The sequence below is a fragment of the Chiloscyllium plagiosum genome, unplaced genomic scaffold (genome assembly GCF_037043375.1).
Source record: "Chiloscyllium plagiosum isolate Xiang-an unplaced genomic scaffold, Cpla_swu_hap1 HiC_scaffold_27, whole genome shotgun sequence".
Taxonomy (NCBI): Eukaryota; Metazoa; Chordata; class Chondrichthyes; order Orectolobiformes; family Hemiscylliidae; genus Chiloscyllium; species Chiloscyllium plagiosum.
In genome coordinates this window covers 30,946,763-30,967,311 of record NW_028270165.1, presented here as the reverse complement: position 1 = coordinate 30,967,311, position 20,549 = coordinate 30,946,763, and the positions used below count along the sequence as shown (strand labels likewise).

General features: G+C 48.3%; 2 protein-coding genes across 2 annotated transcripts in view; one reads left to right on the top strand and one right to left on the bottom strand.

The window, feature by feature from the left end:
* LOC122543747 (uncharacterized) overlaps positions 1-20,549 on the top strand; it is a 61,212-nt gene that overhangs the window by 27,262 nt on the left and 13,401 nt on the right. The gene's annotated exons all lie outside the window — the stretch shown is intronic.
* Positions 1,268-15,623, bottom strand: LOC122543477 (uncharacterized). Its single transcript, XM_087974295.1, has 2 exons — positions 15,570-15,623; positions 1,268-3,898 (listed from the first exon to the last, which is right to left on the bottom strand). Exon 2 carries the CDS (start codon positions 3,800-3,802, stop codon positions 2,765-2,767), a length of 1,038 nt encoding a protein of 345 aa, XP_087830421.1. The 5' UTR covers positions 3,803-3,898; positions 15,570-15,623; the 3' UTR covers positions 1,268-2,764.

Genomic DNA, 20,549 nt, shown 5'->3' with positions numbered 1-20,549 from the left:
AACGCCTCATCATCCGCTGAGGGACCCTCCAACCACATGGGATCAATGTGGATTTCACCAGTTTCCTTATCTCCCCTCCCCCCACCCCCACATTATCCCAGATCCAACTCTCCACTCTCCTACCTGTCCATCTTCTTTCCCACCTAACCGTTCCACCCTCCTCTATGACCTATCATCCCCCACCTTCAATTCCTAGCTACCTTCCCCTAGCCCCACCCGATTTATCTCTCAGCCCCCGTGCCCCCAATTCCTGATGAAGAGCTTGTGCTCAAAATGTTGACTCTCCTGCTCCTCGGTTGCTGCCTGACCGGCTGTGCTTTTCCAGCGTCACACGTTTTGACTCTGATCTCAAGCATCTACAGTGCACACTTTCTCCTTGCTGAGTTTCTCCAGTGATTTGATATCACTGATTCAGATTTCTAGTATCTGCGAAACTTTCCCCTCTCTCATGATTCGGAGATGCCGGTGTTGGACTGGGGTGTACAAAGTTAAAAATCACACAACACCAGGTTATAGTCCAACAGGTTTAACTGGAAGCACTAGCTTTCGGAGCGACGCTCCTTCATCAGGTGGTAGTGGAGGGCTCGATCCTAACACAGAATTTATAGCAAAAATTTACAATGTGATGTAACTGAAATTATACAATGAAAAATTGATTGTCTTTTAAGCCTTTCATCTGTTGAAAGAAGTGAAACTATCACTGTATTCTAGGTGTAAATCACAAAACCTATTTTTTAAAGTTGCATTCTTGGATTAGCAGTTAACAATGGCGATAGATAGACAATGTGTTGAAGGTGTTGGCCCCCCAGTGTTCTCTGTCTAAACCTGATGTTTAGATTGTTATCTCACTTTTTAGATTGGAATCAGAGTTTTACATAAATTCATGCAGTTTTTGAGCTCAGAGTTCTACATGAATGCATGCGGTTTTTGAGCAAAGTACAGAGTTAGGTTGCACTTTGCTGAAAAACTGCATGAATTTATGTAAAACTGTTATCTCACTTTTTAGATTGGAATCAATCTAAACATCATGGCATAGACAGAGAACACAGGGGGCCAACACCTTCAACATATTGTCTAGCTATCACCATTGTTAACAGCTAACCCGAGAATGCAACTTTTTTTAAAAAGGGTTTTGTGATTTACACATGAAAGAAGTGAAACTATCACGGTATTCTAACAGATGAAAGGCTTAACAGACAATCAATTTTTCATTGTATAATTTCAGTTACATCACACTGCAAAGTTTTGCTATAAATTCTGTGTTAGGATCGAGCCCTCCACTATCACCTGATGAAGGAGCGTCGCTCCGAAAGCTAGTGTGTCACCCTACTAGGTAACATCTTCAGTGGGCCTCCGGGTGGAGCACTGTTGATAATTCCTACTTAAAACATATAAATAGAAAACAGGAATTATCAGCGTGCAAAGCGCCCACCACCCTCTGTGTGAAGTACTTGCCACGTGTATCCCCCTTAAACTTTTGACCTCTCACCTTGAAAGCGTGACCTCTCATTATAGAATCTTTCACCCTGGGAAAAAGCTCGTCTCTATCCACCCGGTCTATACCCTTCATGATTTTGTAAACCACTATCAGGTCCCCCCTCAGTCTCCTTTTTTCTAATGAAAATAAACCTAACCTACTCAACCTCTTTTTCACAGCTCGCACCTTCCATACCAGGCAACATCCTCGTAAACCTTCTCTGCACCCTCTCCAAAGCATCCACATCCTTTTGGTAATGTGGCGACCAGAACTGTACGCAGTATTCTAAATGCGGCCGAACCAATGTCTTGTACAATTGGCAGCTCTTATACTCAATACCCCATCCAATGAAAGTGGGGCAATAAACAGATCTTCTTGAAGGGCAGATATAACTGCAATTCTTCTGTGTTGGGGTTTTCTGTTGGACACAGTAACACAACTTTTTAACAGTTTCTAACACAATAGTTTATCATTGCAGTCCCATCAGGAGGGATACAAGCTGGTGATGTCTCACGGACTCTGAACAGGCTTTCACAAGCTTGCTGCTCATTCCAGTCACATGATTAAATCAGGGCATTTAATAGGTTTTAAAAAACAGTCACTAAATGGATACAGGTAAATGTTAAAGTTGGTTGAAAATGTTGTGTGTCAATACATGAGGAAAAGCAGACATCTCAACACCGACCATAACAAACCCATTACTAAAATTCCTCCAGCTGAAATACATCCATTCTCTCTCAGTTTTCTGTCCCTCAGCCAATTCTATATCCATGTCCCTTTCATTCCATGAGCTCTAACTTTGCTCACTGGTCTGTTGTGTGGCATTGTATCAGTTACCTTTTAGAGGTACACACACACACCACATTAACTGATGAACTTTAAAACAATCTCCAGCAATGACAATTTTGCCTTAAAATTAATGCTAACTCTGATTAACTAACCAGTAATTACTGATATGAACTTTAATTTGTCTCGAATGAATACTTCCAGAAGAATACTCATTGCTGCTGTTCCATTGACTGAACTGGTCTTTATGGCCATTTTACAACAAGGGGCCTGACATTTGCAATTCTTCTATCCTCTGGCACCATCCCTGTGTAAGGCAGATTAGAATATTATGGCAGTATCGCTGCAGTTTCTATTTTCATTTCCCTCAGTGCCATTGTCAGCACCTCCTCCAGTCCCGGAGCCTATTACGTTTAAGGACAGAAAACAGTACCTCTTAATTATCAATAATAAACCACTCGAGAGAGAGTCTGAATCCACAACAACGTTCAATCCCTCCAGTTATTTGTGAACTCGCTGGTGTCTCAGTAGGTGGGATGACTGAGTGAATCCTTTGCCACAGTCGGAGCAAGTGAACGGTCTCTCCCCCGTGTGAAGACGGTGGTGGACAGTGAGTTGAGAGGAGTGCTTGAACCCTGTCCCACAGTAGGAGCACCTGAATGGTCGCTCATCAGTGTGAACCCGCTGGTGTGCCTGCAGAATGGACGAGGCCGTGAATGCCTTGCCACACGCAGAGCAGGTGAACGGCTTTTCCCCAGTGTGAGATCTCTGGTGGACCAGCAGGTGGGTGAGCTGGGCGAAGCCCTTTCCACACTCCGAGCAGGTGAAGGGTCTCTCCCCGGTGTGCGTTCGATGGTGTGTCAGCAGATGGGTTAACTGAGTGAACCCCTTCCCGCACGTGGAGCAAGTGAACGGCCTGTCTCCAGTGTGAACCCGCTGGTGTAGAGTCAGTTGAGACGAGCGCTTGAAACCAGCCTCACAGTGAGAGCACCTGAACGGCCTCTCGTCCGTGTGAACACGCTGATGGGACGTTTGCTCCTCGGAGCTTTTGTAGCACTTCCCGCACTCTGGGCATTTGAAAGGCCTCTTATCGGTGTGAACCCGCTGGTGTCGCAGCACGTTGGATAACTGAGCGAAGCCTTTCCCACAGTCGGAGCAGGCGAACGGCTTCTCTCCCGTGTGCACGCGCTGGTGCGTCAGCAAGTGGGTGAACTGGGTGAAACCCTTCCCACAGTCAGGGCAGGTGAACGGCCTCTCCCCCGTGTGAACTCTCTGGTGTGTCAGCAGGTCAGACAGCTGAGTGAAGCCCTTCCCACACTTGGTGCAGGTGAACGGCTTCTCCCCGGTGTGAATGCGCCGGTGAATTTCCACCTTTGATGGGGAAATAAACCCCTTGCCGCAGTCTCCGCATTTCCACGGCTTCCCCCCACCGTCACCGCATTTGGGTTTTGACGGATCAGATGCTCGAGTGAATCCTTGTCCGCACACAGAACCTGTATACGGTTTCTCTCCACTGAGAACGGTGCTGTCTTCTTCCATGTTCAAAATTCAGGTTAAGACAAACTGGGCGACTGTCAGATTCTGATTCAACATTCGGTTTCGTTGCCCAACTGCAAACACTATTCTTGTGGTATCCTGTGAAATAGGTTTAAGACAGAGGGGGGAGAAAAAAATGAGTGAGAGAGAACCCAGAAAAGAGAAGTTGGGAAAATCGAGTTGAATAAATCTTGTAATTTGTAAGGCTGGCCCTGGGAGAAAGTTAGCATGAAAGCTAATGGATTGTCATAAATACCCAGTTGTTCACAAATGTCTTTCAGGGAAGGGAACATTCCACCTGGTTTGGTCTTACATAAAACTCTAATCTGTAATAGGATGAGGCAGGGGATGTAGGCGTTTGGGGTTGTAGGCAGAGAGAAAATGACTTTGGACAGGCAGAGATACATAATAGAGATAAATTATCGTTGATTTCAATAATGCTTGCATTTTATGTTGATAAAATTCTTTGTTCCTTGCAAGGTCACATCAGTCAAAATATTAGCTCTAAATTTCTCTCAGAAATCAATTTTTTTTCTGCGCAGCTGGATTTGAAACCTAAAAGTAATTTCGGGTTACAAGAAATTTCTTCCACAGTCTACCACTTAAGCACAACACCCACACCTAGTTCCGACACACGGAAGACTCTGGCCTTGCAAGGAATGTAAGACAAAGGGACAGGCAGGTGGTAAAGGAGAAGGATATGAAACAGCTTCCAACTTGATCAGAAATTTCTCAATCCTGGAATTTTCACCATCCGGAAGGACCAGTCCAGCCGATGAATGTGAACACCGTCACTTCCCAGTCACACACCATCCTCACTTGTCTGACAGCCAGCACAGGATTAGCAGACAAATTCCGCCATTTCAATATTGGAAGATTGAAGCCATTACCTTCATTCCCTTTGTCGAATTGTGCACTCTCAGCACCGACTCCATCCGTCTCCCCCCACCGACTCCATCCATCTCCCTGGCAAATGTCTGAGGCTGAACTAGACTGTTCACAATCACAGTGAAATATTTCACCCCACCCACACATCCCCATCATCACCAAGACCACCTATTGCCACCTCAGTAACATCCCCTAACTCTACCCGAGTCTAACCTCACCTGCTGCAGAAACGTCATCCATTCCTTTGCTTCCTGGAGACTTAACAATCCAAATACACTCCCAAATAAATATTAAATCACTCCACTGATACTAGCTATTCCATCAGTTACCAAGGCCATAAAGTCTGGAGTTTCCTCTCTCAAACTCCCTGTCTCTTTACCTTCCTTTCCTCCTTTAAGACGTCCCTTCATACCTTGTTATTAGGCAAAATGTTTGGTCACCTGCCCCAACATCTCTGTATGCACCCCAGTGTCAAATATCACACTCAGACATTTTTTGTGAAGTAGAGTCATACACCTGTACAGCCTGGAAACAGACCGTCTGCTCCAACTCTTCCATGACAACCAGATATCCTAAATTAATCCAGTCCCATTTGCCAGCGTTTGGCCCATATCCCTCTAAACCCTTCCTATTCATATTTGGCGAGTCTATTACTATTGCAACAGTAGTTGACTCACCAATTTTAAGGGCATTTAAATGGTCACTGGACGAGAATGGAATAGTGTCGGTTAGATGGGCTTCAGATTGGTTCCACAGGTCGGTGCAACATCGAGGGCCGAAGGGCCTGGACTGCGCTGAAATGTTCTATGTACCCATTCAGATGCCTTTTAAACTAATTCTAATTGCACCACCTCCTCTGGCAGCTCATTCCACACACACGCCACTCTCTGCTTGAAAAAGTTGCCCATTAGGTTCCTTTTAAATCTTTCCTCTCTCACCTTAAACATATGCTGTCTAGTTCTGGACTCACCCACTCCAGGGAAAATACCTTGTCTATTTACCCTATCCGTGCCCCTCATGATTTTATAAACCTCTATAAAACTCAGCCTCCCACGCTCCAGGGAAAACAGCCCCAGCCTGTTCAGCATCTCCCTGCAGCTCAAACACTCCAACCCTGGCAACATCCTTGTAAATCTTTGCTGAACCCTTTCAAGTTTCACAACATCCATCCTATAGCAGGAAGACCAGAAGTGAATGCAGTATTCCAAAAGTGGCCAAACCAATGTCCTGTACAAATGCCTTGGAACATTGAATGATTATTAAGTAATGCAAAGTCTGAGAGAAGATTTGTAGCTCGGGTGCTCATTGTTGTGGTTCTGCTCGCCGAGCTGGGAATTTGTGTTGCAGACTTTTTGTCCCCTGTCTAGGTGACATCCTCAGTGCTTGGGAGCCTCCTGTGAAGCGCTTCTGTGATCTTTCCTCCGGCATTTGTAGTCCAAACACATCGACCTGGACCCAATATACCGGCCACTGCAACGGACAGCTGAAGCTGACAACCGGAAGCGGCAGAGACAAATCACTACAAATGCCGGAGGAAAGGTCACAGAAGCGCTTCACAGGAGGCTCCCAAGCACTGAGGATGTCACCTAGACAGGGGACGAAACGTCTGCAACACAAATTCCCAGCTCGGCGAACAGAACCACAACAACTTTACAATCATGGTAAAAATACAGGTGTTTATTGCTGATTTGTACATGTGATACAATTACTTCAACATCAATGGGTGGATAACCTCTTATCTACCAGCATTGTCAGGAACCAAAGCACTCCCGATAAAAGTAAAATTTCAAAAACCATGAGTGGTCTGGATGCAGTCATTAGGGAGAAATGGTTCCCGTTTATAAAATGAGTGGGCACGGTGGCTCAGTGGTTAGCATTGCTGCCTCACAGCGCCAGGGTCCCAGGTTCGATTCCAGCCTTCGACTGTGTGTGGAGTTTGTACATTCTCCCCGTGTCTGCGTGGGTTTCCTCCCGCACTCCAAAGATGTGCAGGTCAGGATGAATTGCTAAATTGCCCACAGTGTTAGGTACATTAGTCAGAGGGAAATGGGTCTGCGTGGGTTACTCTTCAGAGAGGGTCAGCGTGGATATGTTGGGCTGAAGAGCCCGTTTCCACACTGTAGGGGTATCTAATCTCATAAACAACAGGGCTGAAATTTAAAGTGATTGGCTAGTGAACTAATCTGATGCAAGACGACACTGTACCACACAATGAGTGATTTGTGACTGGAATACACTGCCTGGAGGTGCAGGGAAGGCAGGTTCAATAATGCATTGGAGGTTATTCAAAGATACAGGGGAAAGTCAGGGAGATGGTACTGTGCCATAACGCTCATTGGCTGGGAAGCCTCCTTGGGTATTCTAAGAGAGAGAGAGAGCGAGCGAGCTAAAGTTTCAAGTCCAGATGACTCTTCATCAGAGCTGAAGTGTGGAGGGGGCAATATTTACAGGACAGTTTAGGGGTGCGGGTAGGTAGTGAGTGTTGGGGAGAAAAGATGTTGATAGTTCAGATTAAGAGATTGGAATGTGAGAATGGCAGAACAATGGTGTGTCTCCTGTTAGACATGAAAGGGACAGACAGTCCCCACTGGGATGGGGGGGGGGGGGGGGGGGGAGGTGTTGGTAAGACACAGTAACAAACCAAACTGGAAGAAATGGGAATGGTTTACAATTTGAAGGTGTTGGGGGGGGGGGGGGGGTAGAGGAGGAGGAGTGAGGTAAAGATGTGTTTGGTGGTGGCGTTCTGCTGGAGTTGTCTGAAGCAGCAGAGAATGATCCTTTGAATGGGGAGACTGGTGGACTGAAAATTGAGGCCAAGGGGAACCCGATCAGGCTGTTGTGACTAATGCGAAGGGGCGAGGGATGCAAGCACGGCTGATAGGTCAGATGCGGTTGAGGGCCCTGTCAACCACAGCGGGTGGGAAACTACAGGTACAGAAGGAGCAGCACTGTTTTGGAAGGTGGCATCATCCAAACAGATACGACGTAGGTGAATGAATTGGGATGGAATCCCTGCAGGACGTAGGGTGTGAAGAGCTGTAATGAAAGAAGCTATGGGAGTCAGGGGCTCTGTAGTGGATGGTAGCAGACAGTTTATTCCCCAAAATGGAGACGGAAAGGTCAAGGAAAGGAAGGGAAGTGTCGGGAATGGACTATGTGGAAGTTATGGCGGGGTGGAAATTGGAGGCAAAATGAATGAAGTTTTCAAAATCCTCACGGGACGGCATGAAACAGTCGTCGATGTAGCGAGGAAAGAGTTGTTGGACGGAGCCTGTCTGGGAATGGAACAACGTTTGTTCCAAATACCCCATAACGAACTGGGACCCATGTGGGTTAGCGTGGATGGACATTTTGGTCAGCATGGACCAGTTTGAGCCAAAGGGCCTCTCTCCATGCTGTAGGACTTGATGACTCTATGCCATACCCATAAAGAGGCAGGCATAACTGGGACCCATGTGGGTGCCCACAGCCGCTCCTTTGACTTGGCAGAAGTGAGATGAACTAAAGGAGAAACCGTTCAGCGGGAGACAAGCTCAGCCAGGCGGAGGAGAGTCCCCGGCGGACGGGAATCGTTCAGGCCTCTGGTCAAGGAAGAAGTCGAGAGCTCTTAGAGCATCCTGATGGGGGGTGGGGTTTTGGAGGGATTGCACATCCAAGGTGAACAGGAGGCAGTTAGGGCCAGGGAACTGGAAATTGCCCATATGGTGGAGGGCATCATAACTGGGCAGAGTCTGGACAAGTGGAGAGAGGATGGAGTCAAGGTAGGAGGAAATGAACTCAGAGGGGCAGGCTGATACGATGGGTCTCCCAGGGCAGTCTGGATTGTGGATTTTGGGAAGGAAGTAGAAGTGGGCTGTCTGGGGTCGGGAGACTGTGAGGTCAGAGGCAGTGGGGGGGGAGGAATTGCCAGAGGTAATGAGGTTGGTGACAGCCCTGGCACCAGTGGATTGATTTTCAGAGGTGGGGTCATGGTCAGGGGGAGTTAGGAAGAAGTGTCTGAGAGCTGGCAAGGTAACAGTCCGCATGCCAGACTACAACAGCAGCACATTCGCCAGCCGGTTTGTTACGAACCAGGCCAGACCCCCTCAAACATGTCAAGAAAGTAGCTCAGACCCTAACTGTGTTAGTTTTTTTAAGCCAGTGTAACACAGATATTCCAGGAAGGATGCAGCTGGTCAAATCACTTCGTTTCAAACAAAACAGAAATTATTTTCAAGATTACCAAATGAAACACAAACAGAACAGAATAAAATAATGTATCTAAAAACCCAACAGATTATCCCAACTTAACGATGGTGTTCCCAATAGTGCCCTCTAAACACCCCAATGGTAGTAAAGATAAAATCAAACACAGGGACTTAGGGGGGGGGGGGGAAGAGGAGGAAAAGGGGGTGGGAAGAGAGAAAGAGAGAGAGAGACACACACACACACACACACACAGACAGACAGAGAGAGAGACACACAGAGTGAGAGAGACAGACAGACAGAGAGAGATGGCAGCATGGAACACCCTCCTCCATGCCTGACTGCTTTCAGTGAATAGCCAGACCAAGCCAAAAAAAAGCTGGCTGGGAAAACTGGCTACTCCCCTTTCATTGTACAAGTTTGTTTTAACCTTGAAAGCCTTTTGTCTGAGGCAGTATCATAGAAATCAGACTCCCTACAGTGTAGAAACAGGCCATTTGGCCCAAAAGGTCCACACGGACCCTCCGAAGAATAACCCACCCAGACCCATTCACCTATTACTCTACATTTCCCCCTGATTAACCTACACACCCCTGAACACTATGGGGCAATTTAGCATGGCCTCATTTTTTAGACTCTGGGAGGAAACTTGGAGCACCCAGAGGAGATCCACGCAGATACGGGGAAAATGTGCAAACTCTACACAGACAATGACCCGAGGCTGGAATTGAACCCGGGTCCCTGGCGCTGTGAAGCAGCAGTGCTAACCACGGAGCCATCGTGCCACCCCAGTTAGCTACAATTAAACTGGCCCTTCAAACCCAAACTTTTTGGAAGGAGTGAGTGCGGAGAAGGAGGTTCAACATTACGACAATGCCAACTCTCACCAGGACTGTCACTGACCTCATTACGTCTGGAGATCCTCCCTCCTCACTGCCTCAAACCTAGTCATCACCCAACCCTGGACAGCCCACTCCTACCTCCTTCCCAAAATCCACAAATCAGACTGCCCCAGGAGACCCATTGTACCAGCCTCTTCCTGCCCCACTGAGCTCATTTCCTCCAACCTTGACTCCAACCTCTCTCCACTTGTCCAGACTCTGCTCGCGATTCCTGTGATGCCCTCCGTCGTATTGATAATTCCCTGTTCCCTGGTCCTAACTGCCTCCTGTTCACCCTGGATGTGCAATCCCGCCAAACCTCTATCCTCCCCACCAGGATGCTCCGAGCGCTCTCGGCTTCTTCCTTGACCAGAGGCCTGAACGATTCCCATCCGCCGGGGACACTCCTCTGCCTGGCTGAGCTCGTCTCCCACTGAACGATTTCTCCTTTAGTTCATCTCACTTCTGCCAAGTCAAAGGAGCGGCTGTGGGCACCCAGATGGGCCCCAGTTATCCCTGCCTCTTTATGGGTATGGCATAGAGTCCTACAGCATAGAGTGCCGCCATTTGGCCCAAACTGGTCCATGCTGACCAAAATGTCCATCCATGCTAACCCCATTTCCCCTCCACGTGGCCGATATCCTTCTAAACCTTTCCTATCCATATATTTGTCTAAATGCCTTTTAAATATTGTTAATGTACCCGCCTCAACCACTTCCGCTGGCAGCTCATTCCATATCTGACCCACCCTCTGTTTAAACAACAAAGTTGCCCCTCAGGTTCCCTTTTATTCTTTCCCCTCTAACCTTAAACTAATGCCCTCTCGTCCTCGATTCCCCAACACTGGGAAAAAGACTGAGTGCATTCACCCTATCCACACCCTCTCATGATCTTGTACACTTCTATAACATCCCCTCTCAGTCTCCTACGCTGTAAAGAAAAAACTTCCTAGCTCATCCAACCCCTCCCTATAACTCAGACCATCGATGTCCAGGCAACATCCTTGTAAATTCCTTCTGCACTCTTTCCAGTTTAATAACATCCTTCCTATAGCAAGGTGACCAAAACTGAGATCAATACTCCCGAGTGCGGCCTCACCAATGTCCTATATAACTGCAACATAACTTTCCAACTTCTATACTCAGTGCCCTGACTGATGAAAGCCAGTGTACCAAAAGCCTTCTTCACTGCCCTGTCTACCTGGGACTCCACTTTCAGAGAGCCATGCACCTGAACTCCAAGATCCCTCTGTTCCACTACACTCCTTGAGGCCCTACCATTCACCCTGAAACCCCTACCTCGATTTGACTTTCCAACGTGCAAGACCTCACACTTCGCTATATTAAACGCCATTTCTCGTGCCCACTTCCCCAGCTGATCAATTATGCGGAAGGATCCTTGTTTCAGTTTTACACTGGCCCCCTCCCACAAATCTTCTCCGTACATCAGCGACTGTTTGGGTGCTGTTCATTACCCCATTAGGACCGTGAAAACCTCATTCATTTTGCCTCCAATTTCCACCCCTCCATAGCTTCCACATCGTCCATTCCTGACATTTCCCTTCCTTTCCTTGACCTCTCCATTACAGGGAATGAACTGTCCCGTTACCATCCGCAGTCAAGCCACTTGCTCCGATAGCTACTTCCAATACAGCTGGGCACACTCCGCATCCTGCAAGGACTCCTTCCCATTCTCCCAGTTCCTTCGCCTACATCACATCTGTTAGGATGACGTCATCTTCCAAAGCAGCGCTGTTAACATGGCTTCCATCCTCCCTGACTGGGGTTTCCCGCCCACTGTGGCTGACAGGGCACTGAACCGCATCTGACCTATCACCCATCCTTCTGTCCTTGCCCTTTCCCATCACTCACAACAGTGTGATTGGGTTCTTTTTTTCCTCATTTCTCAGTCCACCATCCTCCGCATTCAAAGGATCATTCTCTGCCATTTCAGACAACAAGACACCACCACCACCACCAAGCACATCTTCCCCTCACCCCCCCCCCCCCGCCTCCATTTGGCAGGGATCGTTCCCTGCAGGACACCCTAGTCCATTCCATAACCATCAATACCACACCCCCTCTCCACGGCACCTTCCCATGTCACCGCAGAAGGTGCCACCACCTGCCCCTTTCACCTCCTCCCTGCTCACCATCCAGCATTTCACTTCCTCCAATCTTGCCTACTGTATCCGCTGCACCCAATGTGGCCTACTCGACATCGGAGAAACCAAACGCAGACTGGGTGCCTGCTTTGTCACCTGTGCGCAACCGACCTTCCTGTAGCTGGTCACTTTAACACAGTGTCCCACTCGCATGCCCACGCATCTGTCCTCGGCGTGCTGCAGCGTTCCAGTGAATCACTGCGCAAACTGGAGGATCAACATCTCATCTTCAGGCTAGGCACTTTACAGCTTTCGAGAGTTAATATTGAGTTCAACACCTTTAAATTGTTAACCAGTTCCCATTTCTCCCCTTTCTTTTGGCTTGTTATCATGTCCTCCCCCTCCCCGCCATCCCAGTAGGGACTGTCTGTCCCTTTCAAGTCTGACAGGAGACACACCGTTGTTCTGCCGTTCTCATATTCCGATCTCTTAACCTGAACGATCAACATCTTTTCTTCATCAGCACCCAACACTCACTACCCGCCCCCACCCCTAAACTGTAGTACAAATGCTGTCCCCTCCACAGTTCAGCTCTCGGTTCAAAACATTAGCTTGCTCTGACTCCATGAAGCTGTCTCACCCCCTGTGGTCTCCAGCATTTGTCGTTTTCCGTACAGATTCCAACATCTGCAGCAATTTGTTTCTGTAAGCCTTCTGTCGTTCTGTATCTACACCACCAGAGCTGCAGAGGTTCAAACATATACGTCTGAGCCATGAGGATCCAGAATTTGCCTCCTTTCCTTCCATCTCACCACTCTGCCTTACCCAACCGGAGAAAGCGAGGACTGCAGATACTGGAGATCAGCGGCGAGAGTGTGGTGCTGAAAAGGCACAGCTGGTCAGGTGGCGTCCAAGTAGCAGGAGAATCGATGTTCCCAGCATAAGGCATTTATCAGGAATGAGGCTCTTGGGCCAAGGGGGCCGAGAGATAAATAAGAGGGGAGTGGTGGGGCTGGAGGGGTAAGTAGCTGGGAATACGATAGGCAGATGGAAGTGGGGGAGAAGGTGACAGGTCGGAGAGGAGGGTGGAGCAAATAGGTGGGAAGGAAGATTGACAGGTAGGACAGGTCAAGAGGGCAGTGCCGAGCTGGAAGGTAGTAACCGTGATAAGGTGGGGGGAAGAGGGGAAGTGAGGAAACTGGTGAAATCCACATTGATGCCCTGAGGTTGGAGGGTCCCAAGGCAGAAGATGAGGCGTTCTTCCTCCAGACGTCAAGTAGTTAGGGTTTGGCGATGGAGGCAGCCCAGGACCCGCACGTCCTCGGCGGAGTGGGAGGGGGAGTTAAAGTGTTCAGCCACAGGGGTGATGTTGCTCTGTGTCGGTTTCCCAGAGATGTTCTCTGAAACGACCTGCATGTTGGCACCCTGTCTCTCTGACGTAGAGGAGACCATATTGGATGCAACGGATACAGTAGATGACATGTGCGGAAATGTGGGTAGATCTCTGATGGATGTGGAAGGATCCTTTGGCAGAGGTGGGTGGGGTGGGCGTAGGTTTTGCAATTCTTGTGGTGGCAGGAGGTGTTGGGAATGGAGTGAGAGTTGGTGGGGAGCATGGACCTGACAAGGAAATCGCAGAGGGAATGGTCTCTCCGGAACCCTCAATAATTTCTCCTTCCAATTCTCCCACTTCCTCCAGACCAAAGGGGGTAGGCATGGGCACCTGCATGGGTCCCAGCCTGCGTCATCGTTGGGTACATGGAACAGTCCATCTTCCACAACTACACCGGCACCATTCCCTACCTTTTCCTCTGCTACATTGATGACTGTATCGGCGCTACCTCATGCTCCCACGAGGAGGTTGAACAGTTCACCAACTTCACTAACACCTTTCACCCCGACCTCAAGTTCACCTGGACCATCTTAGCCACCTTCCTCCCCTTCCTGGACCTCTCCATCTCCATTTCCAGTGATTGAGTCAACGCAAACATATACTACAAACCCACTGATTCTCTCAGCTTGTAGGGCTTATGCCCGAAATGTTGGTTCTCCTGTATCTTGGATGCTGCCTCAACTGCTGTGCTTTTCCAGCACCACATTCTCGACTCTGACTCCCGCAACTACCTGGACTACATCTCCTCCCAACCTGCCTCCTGTAAAAATTATTCCCAATTCCTCCGCCTCCACTGCATCTGCTTCCTGGAGGTCCAGTTCCACCACAGAACATCCCAGGTGGGCCTCCTCCTTCAAACACCACAATTTCCCCTCCCACGTGGTTGACAATGCCCTCCAGCACATCTCATCCACATCCCGCAGTTCTACCCTTGAACCCCATCCCTCCAATCGCAACAAGGACAGAACTCCTTGCTCTTCACCTTTCACCCCACCAGCCCCTGGATACATCACATCATCCTCCACCATTTCCACCACTAACAAATAGACCCCACCACCAGGGGTATATTTCCCTCCTGACCCCTATCTGCGTTCTGGAGAGACCATTCCCTCTGCGACTCCCTTGTTAGGTCCACACCCCCCCAACACCACACACCCCACCAATCCACCCTCCACTCCTGGCACCTTCCCCCACCACCAGAAGACATGCAAAACCTGACCCCGCACCTCCATCCAAGGCCCCAAAGGATCCTTCCACATCCAAAAGAGATTTACCTGTACTTCCCTACGTCATCTACTACATCCGTTGCACCCAATGTGGTTTTCTCTACATTGGGGAGACAGGACGCCAATGTGCAGATCGCTTCAGAGAACTTCTCTGGGACACCCACACTGCCCTGTGGCTGAACACTTTAACACCCCCTCCCACTCCGCCAAGGACATGCAGGTCCTGAGACTCATCCATCACCAAACTAACCACACATCACCTGGAGGAAGAACGCCTCATTTTTCACCTTGGGACCCTCCAACAACACGGGTTCAACATCGATTTCACCAGTTTCTCCACCCCACCTTATCCCAGTTCCAATCTTCCAACTTGGCACCGCACTCTAACTGCCCTACCTGATCCCACCTATCAATCCACCCTCCTCTCCAAACTGTCATCTTTGCCACACCCCACCTTTATCTACCTATGGCATTCCCAGCTGTCTTCCCCCCCAAACCCCACACCCCTCCCATTTATCTCTCAGCTCCCCTGGCCCACAAGCCTCATTCTTGATGAAGGGCTTATGCCTGAAATGTTGATTCTCCTGCCTGACTTGCTGTGCTTTTCCACCGCCACACTCTTCGACTCTGCCTTATCCATAGGACATAGTGTGCGAAAAGCGAAAGATCTCCAAGTTACCTCCATTCAGAAGAATGGGAAGCAAGTTCCTCCCAGTCATTCCAAACATTGCCCCTCATAAAGATGGCTGCTGCGCACGCCCAACTGCCAAATGCCCCCTATAAAGATGGCTGCTGCACACGGGAACCTCCTCCCTACCAACAACGGCCAAGTGCCCCCTATAAAGATGGCTGCTGCGAACAGCCTTCCCACCCACAAAGCCAAGTGCCCCCTATAAAGATGGCGACAGTCACCCTGGGGCCTAACTTTGGCAAAAAGCCTCCAGTTGACAACACGTTCCCCACTCCGTGCAAAGACAGCACTGATAAATTCTTTTTCGGGGTTTTAGATTAAAACAAAGTGTTCAGGAATCCGCCCATACCCGCTGCATCCGTCGCTCTCGCCCCGCCCCACCCCACCCCACCTCATTCTCACCGTTAACGGACCGAAGACGAAAAAAAAAGTCCGTCCGCCGTCATCAACAGCTCCGCGCATGCTCCATAAACCGCCCGGGACCGCGCATGCTCCATAAACCGCCCGGGACCGCGCCTGCGCACTACTCTCCTGTTTGTGGATTGGGAAGACAGTCACCGCGGGGAATGCTGGGCTTCAGTTCGGGGGCGGGAGAGCACACAGCCAACAACAAGAGTGTGCATTTATATAACACCTTCAACAGAATAAAAACTTCCTGCGACCGCTGTTAGTCGGTAGTAAAATTTAAAAAAAAGGAGTTAAAAAAAAAGAAATAGGAGAAAAATTAATTCGTTACTTAATTACGTAACCATTCAATTTACTTTTGTTTTTTAAGTTAATCAAAAGCATAGAACAGCTTGGTCTATGTTTTTAGCTTTATTTCTTATTTTCATAACTTATATTATGTATATCTGTAATGTAATGTGTCCTTTTTCTTATTTATACCTAGGCACCTGGTGGTGCCTTGTGCTGGTGATAGAATCATAAAATCCCGGCAGTGTGGAAACAGGCCCTTCAGCCCAACAAGTCCACACTGACCCTCCGAAGTGTAACCCAACCAGACCCACTCCCTGAATCTATTACTCTACATTTACCTCTAACTATTGCACCTAGCCTACAAATTCCTGAATGCTATGGGCAATTTTGCACAGTCAATTCACATAACCTGCACGTCTTTGGATTGTGGGAGGAAACTCACGCAGACATGGAGAGTCAAAATTTAATTGGGACTGGGTGTTCACAGGTAAAGGGATGGCTGGAAAATGGGAAGCCTTCAAAAATGAGATACCGAGAGTGCAGAGGTAGTACATTCCTGTTCGTGTGAAGTGCAAGACTGGAAAGTGGAGGGAATGCTGGATGACTAGAGAAGTTGAGGTTTTGGTTAAGAATAAGAAGGAAACTTATGTCAGGTATAGATAGCAGAGTGAATCCTTAGAAGAGTATAAAGGCAGTAGGAATACACTTAAGAGGCAAAAAGGGGACATGAGATAGCTACGGCAAATAGGGTTAAGGATAATCCAAAGGGATTCTACAAATACATGAAGGACAAAAGGGTAACTAGAGAGAGAATAGGGCCCCTCAAAGACCAGGCAAAAGTGAGGACTGCAGATGCTTGAGATTAGAGTCGAGAGTGCGGTGCTGGAAAAGCACAGCAGGTCAGGCAGTATCCGAGGAGCAGGAAAATTGATGTTTCGGGCAAAAGCCCTTCACCATTCCTCATGAAGGGTTTTTGCCAAAATGTCCATTTTTCTGCTCCTCAGATACTGCCTGACCTGTTGTGCTTTTCCAGCAAACCATTCTCCCACATAACGATTAGCAAGGTTGACTATGTGTGGAACCGCAGGAGATGGGAGAGATACTAAATGAGTATTGTGCATCAGTGTTTACTGTGGAGAAGGACAGGGAAGATACAGAATGTGGGGAAATATATGGTGACATCTTGAAAAATGTCTATACTACAGAGGTAGAGGTGCTGGATGTCTTAAAATGCATAAAGGTGGATAAATCCATGAGATCCAATTAGATGTACCTGAGAACTCTGTGGGAAGCTAGAGAAGTGATTGCTGGGCCCCTTGCTGAGATATTTGTATCATCAGTAGTCACAGGTGAGGTGCTGGAAGACTGGAGGTTGGCTAATTTGGTGCCACTATTTAAGAAAGTTGGAAAGGAAGAGGCAGGGAACTATAGACCGATGAGCCTGACGTTGGTGGTGGGCAAGTTGTTGGAGGGAATCCTGAGGGACAGGATGTACGTGTATTTGGAAAGGCAAGGACTGATTAAGGATAGTCAACATGGCTTTGTGTGTGGGAAATCATGTCTCACAAACTTGATTGAGTTTTTTGGAGAAGTAACAAAGAGGATTGATGAGGGCAGAGTGGAGGATGTGATCTATATGGACTTCAGTAAGGCATTCAACAAGGTTCCTCATGGTAGAGTGTTAACAAAGTTAGATCACATGGAATAGAGAAAGAACTAGCCATCTGGGTATAGAACTGGCTCAAAGGTAGGAGACAGAGGGTGGAGATGGAGGGTTGGTTTTCAGACTGGACACTTGTGACCAGTGGTGTGCCACAAGGATTGGTGTTGGGTCCACAGCTTTTCACCATTTATATAAATGAATTGGATGTGGACATAGGAGGTATGGTTAGTAAGTTTTCAGATGACTCAAAAATTGGAAGTGTAATGGACAGCAAAGAAGGTTACTTCAGAGTACCAACGGGATCTTGATCAATGGGCCGAGGAGTGGCAGATGGAGTTGAATTTTGGATAAATGTGAGGTGCTGCATTTTGGAAAGGCAAGAGAGGGCAGGACTCATACACTTAATGGTAAGGTCCTGGAAAGTGTTGCTGACCAAAGAGATCTTGAAGTGCGGGTTCATAATTCCTTGAAAGTGGGGTTGCAGGTCGACAGGATAGTGAAGAAGGCGTTTGGTATGCTTGCCTTCATTGGTCAGCGTATTGAGTACAGGAGTTGGGAGGTCATGTTGTGGCTGTACAGGACATAGGTTAGACCACTTTTGGAATATCGGCTGAAATTCTGGTCTCCTTGCTGTTGGAAGGATGCTGTGAAACTTGAAAGGGTTTAGAAAAGATTTACAAGGGTGTTACCAGGGTTGGAGGATTTGAGCTATTGGGAAAGGCTGAATAGGTTGGGGCTGTTTTCCCTGGTGTGTCGGAGGCTGAGGGGTGACCTTGTAGAGGTTTACAAAATTATGAGGGGCATGGAGAGGGTAAATAGGCAAGGTCTTTTCCCTGGGGCGGGGGAGTCCAAAGCTAGAGGGTTTAACGTAAGAGGAAAAAGATTTAAAAGGGACGTAGGGGCAACTTTTTCATGCAGAGGGTGGTGTGTGTATGGAATGAGCTGTCAGAGGAAGTGGTGGAGGTTGATACAATAAAAGGCACCTGGATGGGTTTAAGAATGGGAAGGGTTTAGAGGGATATGGGCCAAGTGCTAGCAAATGGGACTAGATTAGTTTAGGATATCTGGTCGGCATGGACAGGTTGGATCAAAAGGTCTGTTTCCCTACAATTCTGTGATTGTATGATTCAAAATATTGACACCCCTGAGTGACCTGTTGTCATCGTCGAGTGGTGATAACGATGAATTTGAAATTTGCTCAGGTAGGTTCGAGCACTGTTGATTCTGTTTCTCATCTTGACTGATTTGAGCCCAGTGTCTGTCCAATTCACTTTCAGTCGTGTCGGAGTTCCTGCTTGAAAACCAGACATGCAATCAGACTTGCTCTCAGTGTGGAGAGAAATTGTAGCTCAGTATGAGGTCAGTACACTAACATCCGGTCCATAAGGCCATAAGACATAAGAGCAGAAATTAACCCATTCAGCCCATTGAATCTGCTCAGCCATTCGATCATGGCTGATAGGTTTCTCATCCCCATTCTCCCACTTTCTCCCTGTAGCCCCTGATCCCCTTGACAACCAAGAATCCATCTATCTCCATCTGAAATACACTCAATGACCTGTCCCCATCAATCTTCTGTGGCTTTCCTCCTAGTTTGAAAAGACATAAGAAGGGCTGAACTTACTGACAGTGTTTAATATTTTCATTGTTACTCTGCAGGTTTTTTTAAAATAAAACCTTGAGTTATCTCGAGAATGTGATGTGAAAGAAGTTGTGGGATTTACGTATTAATGAACCAAAACATGCAACGCATTCTAAAAGATGAAAGACTGAACAGCACTCTAGCTTTGTTCAATATATCATTTCGATTCCACGACACTGTAATCTTTTGTTATAAATTCTGTGTCCTGTGATCCTGCTCCACAGCCACCTGATGACAGAGCAGTGCTCTGGAAGCCAGTGCTTCCAAATGAACCTGTTGGACTATAACCTGGTGCTGTGTGATTTTTAACTGTGCTGGTAGATTAACAGTTCATGCAGTCAGCAATGGAAATTCATAGCTCCCGAAAACAGAAAGCTCTGCAGCGTTTGTGGAGAGAATGCAGAGTTAAATGTTGCGGGTTCAGTGCCCCTTCTTCGGAGCAGATCTATTACGATAGGTTTCTTCAGGCGGATTAATTCGCTGTCTCAAAGCAAGGGGGAAAAGAGAGAGAGAGAGAGAGCAGCGGTGGGAAAACAAAGTGGTGGAGAGGGAACGCCGGCACGGCAGGCAAGGGATAAAGCCTACAGGCGGAGATCAAAACAAGGGGCAAGACCACGACTGCCATGGAAAATCAACAGCAGGCGTGCTAATAAGAATGGCCCAGTGCGAGACAGTCAGGCAGCATCTGAGGAGCAGGAGTCGACGTTTCGAACATAAGCTCTTCATTAGGAATTGAGGGGGTGGCCCAAGGGGGGGTGCTGAGAGATAAATGGGAAGGGAGGCGGTGGTGGGGCTAGGAGGAAGGTAGCTGGGAATGCGATAGGTAGATGAAAGTGGGCAGGGGGGGCGTTGTGATGATGATAGGTCGGAGAGGAGGGTGGAGCGGATAGGTGGGAAAGGAAGATGGACAGTGCCGAGCTGGAGGGTTTGGATTGGGGATAAGGTGGAGGGAGGGGAGATGAGGAAATCTGCATTGATCCTGTGCGGTTGGAGGGTCCCAAAGCGGAAGATGAGGTGTTCTTCCTCCAGGTGTCGGGTGGCTATGATTTGGCGATGGAGGAGGCCCAGGACTGGTATGTCCTTGGCGGAGTGGGAGGGGGAGTTTGAAGTGTTCGGCCACAGGGCGGTGGGGTTGGCTGGGTCCTGGAGATGTTCTCTGAAAGACTCCACAGGTTGGCATCCTGTCCCCCTGACAGAGAAGAGACCGAGAGCAATGGACACAGTAGACGAGGTGTTTGAAGGTGCAGGAAACTCTGTGCCAGATGTGGAAGGATCCTTTGGGGCCTTGGATGGAGGTGAGAAGAAACAAGTGCAGGCACGGTGGATGGCAAGGCCTCCTCCAGCGCTGTAACAACTCTGCCGTGCTGTGAACCGTCTCAGT

What these genes read in the sequence shown, in the direction of transcription:
- LOC122543477 (XM_087974295.1), bottom strand. Translation starts at nt 3,802, where the DNA reads ATGGAAGAAGACAGCACCGTTCTCAGTGGAGAGAAACCGTATACAGGT.